The sequence below is a fragment of the Calonectris borealis genome, chromosome 2 (assembly GCF_964195595.1).
Source record: "Calonectris borealis chromosome 2, bCalBor7.hap1.2, whole genome shotgun sequence".
Taxonomy (NCBI): Eukaryota; Metazoa; Chordata; class Aves; order Procellariiformes; family Procellariidae; genus Calonectris; species Calonectris borealis.
In genome coordinates this window covers 124237530-124251903 of record NC_134313.1, presented here as the reverse complement: position 1 = coordinate 124251903, position 14374 = coordinate 124237530, and the positions used below count along the sequence as shown (strand labels likewise).

At 40.8% G+C, this 14374-nt stretch overlaps 1 protein-coding gene across 1 annotated transcript in view; it reads right to left on the bottom strand.

Moving 5' to 3' along the window:
• Positions 1-14102, bottom strand: part of ZNRF2 (zinc and ring finger 2) — a 58788-nt gene extending 44686 nt beyond the window's left edge. Inside the window, exon 1 of the mRNA XM_075143324.1 lies at positions 13556-14102. Within this exon, the coding sequence (XP_074999425.1) occupies positions 13556-14024 (469 nt within the window). The 5' untranslated portion in view covers positions 14025-14102. The remainder of the gene's footprint in view (positions 1-13555) is intronic.
• Positions 14103-14374: the final 272 nt, after the last annotated feature.

The window sequence follows — 14374 nt, the reverse complement described above, 5'->3', positions numbered from 1 at the left end:
GAAACAGTAAGAGTAATTTGCTTATTAGGAATTTTTCCACTAGCAAGATTAGTTGTCAAAATAAAATACCCAAGGAATGAGATGGTTTTCCATTAAGAAATTAAGAAACAATATATAAACATCATCTGCTCAGAATGGGCTAAACCCAACTGATCCCGCATTCCAGTGCTGGGAAGGAACTGTTAATCTCAAGGTCCCTTCAAGTGCTATGATCATCAACAAAGAGACTTTCACCCACACATCACTCATTAGAATTAAATCTGTTCTTGTAACCCCTTTTGTCTAAAGCTTTTGGAGAAAAAAGACATTGTATGCCTACTAACCTAAAAATAATAATGAAAATCCATTTATAATGTTGAGAGCAAGGCCCGTTGTTTTCCAGTGCACTGTGTGAGAAAGGAAAATGCAATGTTTAAGTATTGCATACAACAATAACTGACTGTAATAGCTGACAAAGTATCTTTCCTCTATACTTACCCCTCTATGGACATCTACTTGTGGTGATATTCCTAACCCTCAGTTATAGGGTTCAATTATCATACCATTCACTGACTTTTATGGTTAGGAAACACCATTAAAATTAGCTTGCACTTTAGGACTTTCCGCAAAGGACTGTAAATCTAACAATTTAAAGACATGAATACTGAGATTACAGAAAGAGCTCCTTTCCTTCAGCAGAGGAAGGAATTCTTGTCAGTTATACATGACAATTCCTGACAAACGGAATTACGGAATTACCTGCGTTTGAAGGCAGGTTTGTGAGTATACCAAAAGTTCTACACGTGCAAGACTCACTGACTCGAGTAAAGCTGTCCTCATAGTGTTTTAGCTGTACCAGTATCTTAAAAACATTGTACCTAGTACATTTATCATCACTGCCTGAAGGAGCACAAGGCTAAATATGTCAGAGAGAAACTACAGTAGGGAAAATGCAAGAAAAACAAGGTACTGACTTGAGGCTTTTCTTCCTTTCCTACTTCTATACAAAATTTCATGTCTGAAATTGAATTACGAGTGTGTAGTTTTGTAAATTTACAAATCTGTAAGGCATAAACAGAAAACTGATAGGATTAGAATTTAATATGTTGACATTTATGTCAGGCTTTAATGCCTTGTGCTATATGTACAGCACATTTACCCGGTTAGATCTTTGAGGAAGCAATTTTAATCAGTTTAACTTCCATGTACTTCAAAATACTGCTAATGAAAAGAAAAAAGTTACATCACAACTTTCAAGTTTGGGGAAATGCAAGTTAGAAAAACTGAAGACAAGAAAATACCTAAAAATAGATACCCTAAAATAAAGAATTTCATCAAAATGCCTTTCTTCTCTTTGATATAGAGCTAATTATCTATTTCAGTGTGTTTCTCTTCAGAGTTAACACTACAGATATAGCTATTGCTAGATAAAACTAGGATAACTAAGTCGAAATCCAAATTAAACATAATACCCAAAATTATGTCTTTCTAAGAAAAAAAAGAAAGGTAGTCCTAAACTAAGACACTGATTTTTTTTTAAACGGGAATATTTTTAAGATCCAGCTAAATCAGTATTTCTGCAGATTTATTTTTGTTTCCAATAGCACTTCAGTTACTAATACAGGTGTTGCGAGTAAGGTGACTCATCTGCACAGAAAACAGCAACAGGGCAGAGAAAAGGAAGAAAAAAGGAGAGGCTCTCAATAAGCTTTAGTGTATCACAGGATCACAGTTTAAGAGATTGGACGACAACTGTATCAGCACACATACCCGTGCATCCTGATTCCCTCTAAGTAAGAGTAACGTAACAAATACCACCATTCCATACAGACATCTCCTCCTCCTCTCTCTTGCTTACAAATTTGGTATCCTTTTCGGAGGATTTCGCTTGAGGTTAACATTTCCTGGGGTGCTTATGTTTTTCACTCATTTTAATTCTGCGTCTTTGTGCATAGTGTCAGGCCAGCCACATGTCCAATACAAATACTTGTTTTTAAACATATTTCAAAGAATGCTTGCACACTACAGCTAACCAAGTTTTACAATTAAGAATAGGCTGCCACGGAACACAACTGTTAAACAGCCCAGAAATAGTCCAAATCCATGATGGGAAAAGGAAGAAAAATAAGAGTCCCTAGAGGTGCATCTTATCATTAGTATTTTGCAGCACTTCGTAAAATGCAGAACATTTTACAAATATTACAGCTAAATAGAAGTAGAGACATTTGACTACTTGCAAGCATTTAAGAGCCTTCCTCATGTTGACAAATTATGCATCACTTTTGCATGCTTAACCTGCAAGCTAAGGGATTTGTTGAGCAAAACAAGGGGAAAAACAGAATAATCCCCAAACTGATATCAACTCATCTAAACCAGAATACCTTCAGCTCTCCCATTCTCAGCTCATTATATCAGAGCTGTAGCTAGAGTAATTTCCATTATTAAAAGGCAGTACAGCTACATTAGCCCAGCACCCTGTTTCTCAGCACAGTTAGCAATCCAGATGTACCACCAAATCACAACATGGCTGTACAGCTTTTCAGACTCGAAAAGCCAACAACATTCTATGATTCAATACCATGCTACACCCTCATTCAGTACCACGCTACACCCTACACCTGCCATTTTAATTGGTTAACTAATGAACAATTGGTGGAATGGCAGAGATGGAAGGAATAACCTGTGGATAGCGAAGTACAAGAACCACCTCTCCAGTACACTTCAACAGGGCTCCACTTCATTTTTGGATGCTTTTGGCTACTTCTAGCTTTGCTGCTAAATATATGTTTTTCATCAATAAAATACCAAGATAAAATATAAAACCTGTATGCCAGCATTTTCATCAGTAAGTTAAAATTCAGCTAAAATAGAAGTCAATATCATTAACCCACTATTAAAAAAATCAGGCAACAGCCATACATAAAGAAGTATTTTGCAAAGAAAGATTGCCATGTCTGTTACAACAAATATAAGGCAAGTCATACTTAGCATTGATAAAGACTGTTCAGAGTATAATTTTTTCCAAGAGCTGAAAGAAATTACAGAAATAATTCCTACTGACTTTTCTAGCATTGCTAAAAGCAAGTACTGCAGCAGAGCTACTGGAAATTTTTTGCTCTGTTACTTAATAATAATAATAATTAAAAAAAGGTCAAATATTTAACAAGTTTTTAAAAAAATTATTTAGCCAGTGTTCAAAATTACCTTGATCAAAGATTACAGCTAGCCAATCCCTAAAAGAGGATCAATACTGGCCAGAATTTAAAAACTAGAATGCTTTTGACAACCACTCCACAACCTCAGGTTCCATGACAGCATAAACTTGCCTTATCTGTGTGGATAGGAACAAACAATCTCAACACTGCTGTCAGTCCAAGCGGTCTTCATAAAGCTTAGTTCTAGCCCACTTTTCACAAATCAACAGATCTCCCCAACATATTAAACTGTTTAATGTCAAGAAATTACATTATCCGAGCTTAAAACTCTTTTGAACATTTCTTCTGAATAAAGCTTTAAAGCAAAATGTACACTCATTAAATACATTTAAAAGTTTGATTGCCTGCACACCTGTAGAGGGAAGACATATATATCCACACAGCCCAGTAGAAGCAACTCTTGCCCTCCAACTCCAAATGTGTTCATCATTTCCTTTTGACTTCATCAGCTGAATGCAACTGTGTGCTTTACAACTGGAAAGACACAGTGGAGACACAAAGGAAAATAACCTGGGCTGAACACGTCATCCCCCACGCTTGCGCAACATAAAACACATTATTTGTGTTAGCCTTCTTATTTCTTTGTTTGCAGCAGAACTAGTCCCACATTTGCAAGGAACATTTCCTCCACTCCCTAGCTGTATGCTGTCATTTCATCTTGGTCTTATTAAGTGCATGAAAACCAAAGTTTATTTTAGCACACAGTTTATTATGCTAGCAATGGAATCTCTATTTCCTCCAAACTGGAAGCTACTTAAGTATTGTATTTTATTTCAAAAGCATTTTAAACACTTTGGTTTTTCACATCCATGATTACGAAGAAGTCCAGTATCATCTGTCTTTGAAAATGTTATCACTTAGAAAAGACACAAATTCATTTATATTCGGATATAAACTAATCCAAGGCTAAGCTGTAGCAAACATACAAAGCTAACTGAAGAGTAATATAATTCAGTCCTTAAGAAGTGAGGCAATGCCTGTACATTTGTCATTTAGTATCTAAAAGTTAGTCATCTAGTATCCAAATGTTACGACAGCTGAGTTAGATATTCAAAGGGTCTGCTTTGATAGCATGCAGCCCTTTTACATATGTGAATTTCATGCTGTTTTCATTCACGTGCTGTTCCAGTAGATCATTTCTCTTCAGCCAGCAACAGCCTTACACCTCTATTGCATGGGTGGAGCAGGTATTCTATTTCTTTACACAGCACTTTAAAAACATGGAAGTAGTTTTACAATTATGTTTTATTATTTTGGAATTGTAATTCATAAATAGATTGATAGAGCTTTAACAAAAAATGGGGTCTTTTTTGTTTTGAACTCAGACAAACAATCTACTTGTCATATATTTAGTACTACTCCCAATATAGAAAGGAAACAAGTATCTATGACTGATCTGACTACCTCTAACAATGACACCCATATGGATAAGGGGGGAGAAAAACAAACCAAAACACTCGAACCAACCTTAATTGACCATTAAGGCTGCAAAATCACAACACAAAAAATTAAAAAGCTCTAGAAGCAAGTTGCATAGGTAATCCTGTATCTGGACACTTCCCACCTGAACTCAGTAATACTACCTTTCAGGACACTTCATCAAAATCACCTCTGAAGATGAATCATGCTTATCCAGTTTAAGAGACTATAGGAGCCCTGAGCCACTTGCTGCACAAGCATAATATGCCTTCCAACATTCAGAATGCAGGTATGTGATTTTAAACTCATTCTTCCCAAAGGACAGCAAAACACCCAAGAAAATGGACAGCAAATCCTCAAGTCTGGCATCTTAGGCTCCTTCAGTCATCCTTACTTTAGGCTACTCTAGTCATCCTTGCTGACGCAGCAAAGACAATGAGAAGAAAGAAGACTGCCTCATGGTGAAAGCAGTTAAATGACCATAGAGAACTACATTTTACTATTGTCATTGTTCTTTATATTCCGGAGATCATCCACCATTATCTCTCTGAAATTTGCTTAACTGATGATGTTCTGCTCTACCTGGTAGGCCCACAGCATTTTCTCAAGACAGGCAAGATTTTTCCCCATACTGGAATTTCCATACATATTTATGCTCAAGAATCAAGGAGTGATGTTCTTCAGTCCACAAGAAGTAAAACTTCTAATAGCTGCAGGAAGTCAGGATTCAAAAGCAGCATGATTTTCAGGGAACTATCTAGGATTCTTGGCACGGAGATGGTTTATTTCATAAGTTTTCTGGAAGACTATCACCAGATTGGTCCAGATTTCATTATAAAAGAAACATTTTTAAGATTCTCAAAATGCTGTGCATTCAGGCAATATGCAGAAAGCCCTTCTAAGCAGACCTTTTTGTGCTGCACATGGAAAACTTCACTAGTTTTAAATTTCTTTCATGAAGGCCACATCTGTTTGCGTACACTACGACAGTTTTTATTTTAGCACTACAGAAGAACTACGTTTAGGTTTTGCTCAGCGCAATTCAGCAAGAACCCATCCTTCAATTTTGTGTCAAATTCAATACTCAAAGACAGATGCATCTGTATTTTAATAAGACATGGGTCCTTCCCCTTTTTTCATAACTTCAAAAATATGGTAAGTGCCTTAACTATACTTCAATTCAAGCAAATGTATATACACCTATACTTTATGAAAAAAAATTTCCAGGACAATCATAACTAAAGCTTCATTTTTCCCCAAAGAATAGCCTTTATGCATGTTCAGGCAATTGCTAGTACTGACATGACAAAGTAATTTACTAGCATTGATAATACTCCAGATGCTCAACTAACCTCTCACATCTAAAAATTCCACCTTCAATTTTTAAAACTGTAGTGAAATCACAGTATAAATCAATCTGACATAGGGACTAATTATGGTAGCCCGACTAGGAAGTGTTTTGGAACACCACTAGTTTTAAAAGCCATTTACAGTTAAAATGTTGCTAAATAATTGCTTTATATAAATGACACTTCATGTGGAAAGCCAAATAAATTGTAACAGCTCATTTTTTCTTGCCATTATTCTTAGGTGAATTTATTATAAGTTACTAGAAGACATGCAAAGTGCATGCCAGATGAGAACTCTGTATTTATAGCACACTAAGTCAGTCAGCAAACACAATCTACTAAAAATATCCACAATGGTATGCAGCACACCCACCCTTTGGGGACTATTCACAGGCTGTGGTGGTCTGATTTTTAGACAGAACAGAAAAGTAAGAAGAAAACACCCAGGTAGGTCAGTTCCTAAAGAAGACTAAAGAGTAATGGAGTTGAATCCCATACAGCACTTCGTATTCTGTTTGGCAGGCAGCCAGACACCCTGAGCCCTCAAGATTTTCCTGTGTGCTTCCTGATCTCTCCGGGTCAATACTATGCAATTTCCATGCAGGGAACAGAAGCATGTGCCAAGTGAAAGTGAGAACCAGCCCCATTCTTACTAGGGCTTACCCTCCCATTTTTGCAAGCATCAGGAATTTGAAGCCTATCAAACAATAGATGCCAGGGAGCTCTGGATGCGCACCGAGACATCTTTACGAAAGTCACAATGATCATTTACAACGGAAAGGTGGCCTTGGGAACATAGGCCCATTTAGGAAATATCTAACGAGAGAGTATTCAGCAAAAACACTTTCCTGGATGCCTATGAAGTGCTGTTCTGGTTTTACTCAGGTAATCGTGTTTTTTTACACAAATTGTTTTCTTTTGATTTTTAAGATGCATGTCCTTAAAAATATTCCAGAATAAAACCTCAGAGCACTCAAAGGTTTCTCACTGTTTCTTTTCATGGGTTAAACATCTGCAAGAACAACATGTTCCATTACCACAGTAAATGAACACAATCTGTAGAAATGACCGTACGTCTCTCCTGAAACTAATTAAACCGTTAATAAGCAGTAGACACATTGCAGAAAAATATAAGTTTGGTTCATGCATCTGCAAAGAGCAGGGAAAACCTACCCAAAAACCTTCATAACATTATTCAAAACTTAAAAGTTTCATGCAAGGTTAAGACAGCCCATCAAGAACATTTACATGATGAAGTTTTCCATGAGCAGCTGGCAAGAACAGGAGAGGAGAACTTACCCAAACAGATGGGTAGGTAATGTGTTTTAAAAATAGTTTTTAATTTCTAGCAGTGACAAAAGGCTTTCTTTATAAGACAAAGAAATGATTTGGGAGGTTGTTGGAGACTAGTCTGCAATTATGTGAGAGAACATGAGGCACACTGTCAGGATATCAGGGTTGGATAGGTATTCAGAAGACATTAAAGAGGAAGGCCTTTGTTTGAACTGGCACTGCAAAGGCTCAATCAGGTATTATCGCTGTCTTGATAGCCAAAAGAAATATTTATATATGCCATTACAATTAGGCTGTTTCCTTTTCTTCAGACCGTTAACTATTTACGTTTCTCCCCTAAATGCAGTACTGCCATTTTTATTATTTGGCTTCTCATAACCCCTTTTGTTTGCCAGGCAGGAGGAAGAGAAGAAAAAGAAGCCCTTCAAAGATCCTCTATCACTTGCCTCAATCTTTACTCCAGTGCCCCAAGCCTCTCATCATCACAGAGACCTGGCTCCCTCTTCAACTGAAAGAAACTAAACACAGCTCCCAGGGGCTTCACTATCACTACCAGAAGATCCAAACAGTGCTTATTTAGTTCTTTTAGCTCATTTGTCCAAATATGTAACATATGAGATTAAAACCAGCCTCCTGACTGAGCTGGAGCAGGTGGAGGCAGTGGGCTTTTTGCTTCTTTTTCCTGTCCCCCATCCACTCCTTAGGAGAGTTCACATCTCTGCTGCTAACCAGGAGCTGTATGCTGCCCACTATATGTATGCAGGAACAGAAGAGCCCACTAAATACAGGAACAGCAAGACCCTGAAAAGGGATCGGACTCCTCAAACCCATCTTTCAGAACAGCTCTTCTGAAGCTCCTTGTGAATAGACTTATCCTTGGATTGCTTTTCAAGCACACTGGATTTTCACTCTGTATTTTGGTTAATGGCATGCTAATACGTTTCCAAAACCTCCTGTATCTTCAGAGACTGCAAAAGCGACTCTCCTCTCTCACTTTGGAGTCAACTCACAGGTATAACTGAAGAGAAAGTGAGGCACATGTCTATCTCCCCCCCAATCTGTAGCTGTTGTGAAGGTGTATGTATGTGTACAGACATGTTTGTATTTCCCTCAGCTCCCAAGCTGGTCACCATTTTAACTTTCTTCTACAATCAGCAGATTTCAGCCAGCCTCTCATTGTTATGGCTCTCGTTTTTCCAAAGTGGACAAACATGGATATGATTGTGTTTCACTGGTGCAGCCAAGTGAATAGAAACAAATCAAAACACCAAAGCAGAGACAGCCTCTTAGCTTTCACTGTTCTGCACCTTGGAAGGCCTATGAACAGCAACAGCAAAACTATCTGAAAATGCACATGGGATTTTTTGTTCACAACAGCAAATAGCAATGTTACACCTCTAAGAAAGGCAGAATTTGTATGGAAAAGTTACAGCTTTTTTTAGACTAAATCATTACACTCTTTCCTCATTCTGAATGGTTAGGAGTAATTTAGAGAAATTTATATTGTATTGAAGATTCACTGGCCTTCCTCAAACATCCAAAAAAATTTCCAACTGCTGGGAAGAGAAGGTATGTCAAACGCTACCAAGGCATACAGGCTGAAACTGCAATAGCAAGTTTCACTGCTTCTAACATGATTCACACACATGGGATATCCCAATAGTCTCATTGCAAAGCACGCTTCCCAACACTTCTCCCAAGTCAGGAGGCAAAGACCTCAGAGCTACAACTTTGGCTGGCAAAACAGGAGCAGCATTGAAGTCTAAAGTGTTTAAGAGTTTCACAATTTCTCAAAGCAATAGTACAGTGATACTGGGAGAGAAGAGCAAGGAAGTGACCAAAAGATAGCCATACCCCCAAAAAAGGTGTGAGAAAAACGAAGAGAACCTCAAGAACATATTCAAATGTTCCATATAACTAAACAGACCAGATGGAAAACAAAACAAGATGCGGCTTTCCAGGCAGTTTGAGAGATGCCCAAAAAGCTTCTTTTCTGAGACGTCACATCATTCTTCTACTGATATTTGCTTCCCACAATCCAACAAGTAATTCAGGCTATAACCTGAGGCATTAATGAACTTTCTTCTACAGAATGAAGAATTCATTCATTACTCTACCAGCTATTATTACAAACAAACGCTACTGTAACATAGCCTATAAGGTTCTACCCATTCTGTGTTATGTATACTCAGTAGCTGGCGATAAATCCTGCACTGTAAAGTACTTCATAAAAAAGCCTGATCATTATTCGGCTTGATAAGAACATAACAAACTTCCCTCTCCTAATAGAGTCGAACAGATGCAACTTAATCTCCAAGTTATTACTCCAAGTCTTGACATAGACCTGAAAGCTGTCAACAGTTGGATCTGACAACACTATATATTAAAAAAACCGTCTACAAATACATCATATAAAATTGTATATGACCGTATGTAACACAATCTGAGATTTTGTATAATCTTTGTACGGTCTCTGCTCAATCCACTTGAATGAAGAACTGATGTGGAAATTTAAAAGACTCAATATGTAACATTTCTGCTATCTTCAGCTGAATTTTTACATATTCTTCCCTAAGAGACTTTCAAAGACCAAAAATATATTTAAAGGCTTTATTCTTGTCTTATAGCAACATTCCCAAGAAGAGATTTAAATTTGAACATCAGAAGGATACTTATACTAGGTGTTTTCACCAAGAATTCTCCCTGTTGTGACCACCCAGAAACAGGATCACAAACACGAAGTGGGTTCTGAGGAGCTGTCAACATTTTAAGTGATGGGAGTAACACATCAGCAGTTACCCAAAGCAAAGAAAATTCCGAAAGACAGTCCTTTTTTAGCTGAACTAATTGCTGCAAGCATCATTGACAAAACCAAGCTATACTCTAACTACAGCATTAGCTTTGCTGCAGTGCTGACAGTCGACGCAAAAACACTTGCTGTCTAAAAACACAGTGGAAAAACTAACCATGGATCTCAAGGCCAACTCTTCTACAGGCTGTTCTTAACAGAAGGTAAGAATACTTACTTTGGGGCTGGAAGAGAGGGGAAGTCCCATTCACTGAGGAACAGAGTGGGAAACTACTGGTCAAAATTCCTGATAATAGTGTTATCACCTTAAAGGCACTGTGTTGCAAGAAAGCGCTTGAACGTCACGCGCAGGTTTGGCCTCTGCATCTGGGAGTGCCATAAGATCTTACAGAATTTGGGTCTCGCTTTGCTTAATGCTCTAAGCCTACTCCAGGAGTGCTCGCAGCACAAAGTTAAACACGTATGTATTTTTTTGTCAGACCAAGGCCCCAATTATTCAGTGAATTGAACTCTCTCTGAGATGAGACGTAAGATTACATAGCAATATTTACTCCGTTACACTTTGATCATAAAGGAGCCTGAGGTCAGACAGGAACATCAGACCCTCACAGTCAGGAAAGGCTGCTGTTACTACGGTTCCTATTAAAGGAATATAGAATATTGTTAACATATGATAACATAATACTTTTTATATTCTCATTCAAATGGCATATTAACAAGCATAGTATGGATTTAAGTATGTTACCTTAGAGAGTTAATATTTATATATTACTTCAGCATGCAAAGCTGCTCAGTAAAAGTGACAATAGAGTGTAATTCACTAATGGCAAATTAATTATAGTAATTTAACAAATGCAACACCCACATGTCACTGATCGATGAAGCCAAGCGGTATGCCTAAAAACATAAATAGCTGGAGATTCAGTTCAACTTATGGAAGTTATTCTTGTTGTTCTTTTTTTATTTTAATTTTCATAGAATTGCTACGCTAATCCTCAAAATTAAATTCAGTAGTTTTCAAGATAATAAGAAACAATTTGGCTAATTTGCAAGTTACAAAACAAGGGAGGGGACTTCAAGCATGCTTATGATACACAAGATAAATGCCAGATACCACACCTAGACAAGCTTGAGCTAGTTATCATCAGGACAAAAACAATGCTTCAAGTTATTTTTCACCATGCTGATGCTACTAATGTATGATCTCCAGTGGGGCTACTTGTTCCAAGCATCTAGTTATTACAACAAAACAAGAAAACACAAAGCATGCAACTAAATAAGGATGCTGACATTCAATGTAATGTGGTATAATGTATCACTGATATCACAGAATATTTAAATTGCAGAAAAGAATAATGTTTCAAGTGAGGCCTTCACAGGTGTTGCACTATTATGATTAAACAGTTATTCATCCCAATAAGAAATACTAAGATTTTTAGAAGAGAAAAAGCAAGTAGATTCATGACCATCTTGTGACCGCATAAGGACAGTGTATTTTGAAACTTCCTACTCAAACCCCTAACATACGGCGTTCCTTATTTATTAGTCAGTAGATGAATAGTAGAGTGTACCCCTCCTGGCACTTTTCCTGCACCCAGAAAAGCAACAAGTTTTGCATCATTTCAGCCTATATCCTCTTTAATATGCCAATTTCAGAGATTCATAAAACACAAAATACGGTGTGGTACAGCAATTAATAGATTATTACGTGCCATAGAAAAATACGATTAAATTCAGAGTTATTCTGAAGAGCCCTTCCTGCATCTGAATAAACAGTTTCCTAGGTTATTGATCCTCATCACTGCATTTACATTTAATCCACTCCCTCCTGGCAGCAAGGCAGGTTGCAAGACAATGTTTAAGCAAGGAGAAAAAAAAAGTTTTACCTTTGACCAACAACTGCCTACATGTTTTAATGATTCCCTTGTGCTTAGCACAAACTGCACAATACTCTGTGATAGGGCATCCTTTCATCACTAAGAGAAATGCATGCGCCTTCTTCCCCCACAAGCTATACAGTATATACTTGGTATAATGAGCATCCTTGCAACAAAGCACTCCTATTGAGCAGCTTGGTACTATGAGAATAGTTATGTTTTCGTTCTTAAGGGCAACTATTCCTTTATTATAATAGGGTTTGACAGCTTTCTGTTAATGTTCAACCACTGCGCTGGGAGGAGGCAGTTTTAGATCTAGGAAGTAACAGCTATGCTGTCTTCAGGTCAGCACACCAACAACATGTAGGTGGCAGGCCATGTGATGGAAACCTTGCACACCCTGTGAGGGTCGGACTGAAGAGAGCCCTGCTTTGCCTACAAACAGGTCACATTACAGAAAAGAAGAAAACCCAGCCTGCTACAAATAGTATACACAAACAGATTAACTACAATACAGAAATGTAGGAATTCTACATTAGCCCCCTCTTTCCCAAAAGAAAGCTTTTGGGGAAGTTGGTTAGTATTTAGACAGATTATAATACATATCTATATTAGAATTATCAACAGAATTAATCCATTTTAAAAGTCACCTTGTACCTTAATGTTTGACTTACACGAACAACGACCTTTAGAATAAGCAGTACTGAAAACAGTCAGCAACTTTGAAAGTAGTTGGCAACTTACAGGCAGATTTTTAACTTTAAGGTAAAGAACACAGGCAGTAAAACGCAAGTCCTATACCAGCCCTATTCATCTCAGTATCACAGGAGAGGCAAAAAACTATGACAACTTGCTCCACGTTTAATATGCCTCTTAAAGGGCCTCAGCTTCTTGGTTAATTCAGTTTAGCTGAGTGTTGCTCCTGCCTCAAGAGCACATGTGGCCATCTCCAAGACTCTACGGTACCGGTACTGCAAGCCTGTACTTCAGCAGCACGGACAGCTATCCGGCTCTACTCATCTCTTAGGGGGAAAATAAACAAAGAAACTTACTTTAACTTCTGTTTTTCTTAATCGACTTTCAGAACCGAGAACCCGAGAACTTAGAAAGAGGAACAAGCATCAGCCACATATTAATCAGTACCTAAAGAGGGGTCTGGTCCGATTTTAGAATAAACGGCGGAGACACATGATCCAATTAAATTCTAATTATGTAAGTAGTAGGCAAGAGTATTTACACAGGCACTGATTACAGCTATTAGTCTAAAGTCGCCGGCCGGAGAGGCTCTGCTTCCTCTTCGCCGTCCCGGCCGCACCGCCGCGGGGTTCGTTTCATTTTTAACCTCCCCCTTTCACGGCTCTCATTACAAACAATAGGAGACGCTGGCCTGAAAACCCCGTCTCCTAACCGTGCCCCCCTCCGGCGGGCGCAAGCCTGGAAGAGCCGCCGCTCTCCCCAAAGTGATGATTCATTACCCGCCCCACCTCGGGGCCGGGGAAGGAACCCCCCCCCACCCCACCCGCCCGGCCGGGCCCCCGAGCCCCCAGCCCCGCAGCAGCGGGAGAGGGGCAGCTAAACCCTCCCGCCGCGCCCGCTCCGCGGGCTGGTCCTTACCTCCGAACAGGTGCGGCGAGAGGTGAGCGGGCAGCGAGCCGATCACTAGCCGGGGCCCGCCGGAGGAGCCGCCGCCGCCGCCCCCCGCGGGCCGCTCCCGGCCGCCCTCCTCCGGGGTGCTGTTGACCGAGTCCTGCGAGCCGTAGGGGCCGCTGCTGTGGGGGATGTTGAAGGCGGACTGCGCGGCCCGGGCCCCGGAGGCGGTGGCCCCCCCTAAGGACCTGCTGCGGGGTGCCGACCCTGCGGCACCCCCCGCCACCGCCGCCGCTCCTCCTGCCGCCGTCGCGCCGCCGGGAGCAGCATGAGGCGCCGCCGCCAGGTGCGCGTACCGCCCGCCAGCGCCTGCCGAGCGCCCGCCGGTCCCGTTAGCGCCGCCGCTGCTGCTGCTGCTGGAGGAAGGTAAATCCCCGCCCGAGTACGCCCGGGTGCGGCCATTGGCGGCGGTGGGGCTGCTCTGCTTCGCGCCCATGGTCCCGCCGCCGCCGGGCGCTGCCCGGTGCCCTTCGCCGCCGCCTTCCCCGCGACGACCGGGAGTGGTGGGAGTCCGGCCCCGGCGGGGGCGATCCGAGGCGCAGGTCGCGCCGGGGAGGGGAGAGAGGGCGCGCCGGGGGAGGGGAACGGGTCGCTCGGTGGGTCGGTGTCGGGAGGGGAGAGCCGCCCGCCGGGATCCGGCTCAGCTGGTGGCCCCGGCGCGGCCGCTGCTCGCGGGTCTGGGGCGCCACCATGAGCTGCTCGGGACGGTGCTGGCTCCCGCCGCGCGGCCGCTCGGCTCCGCTGCTGCTGCTGCGCCCGCCGCCGCCGTGCCCGCCGCCGCCATCC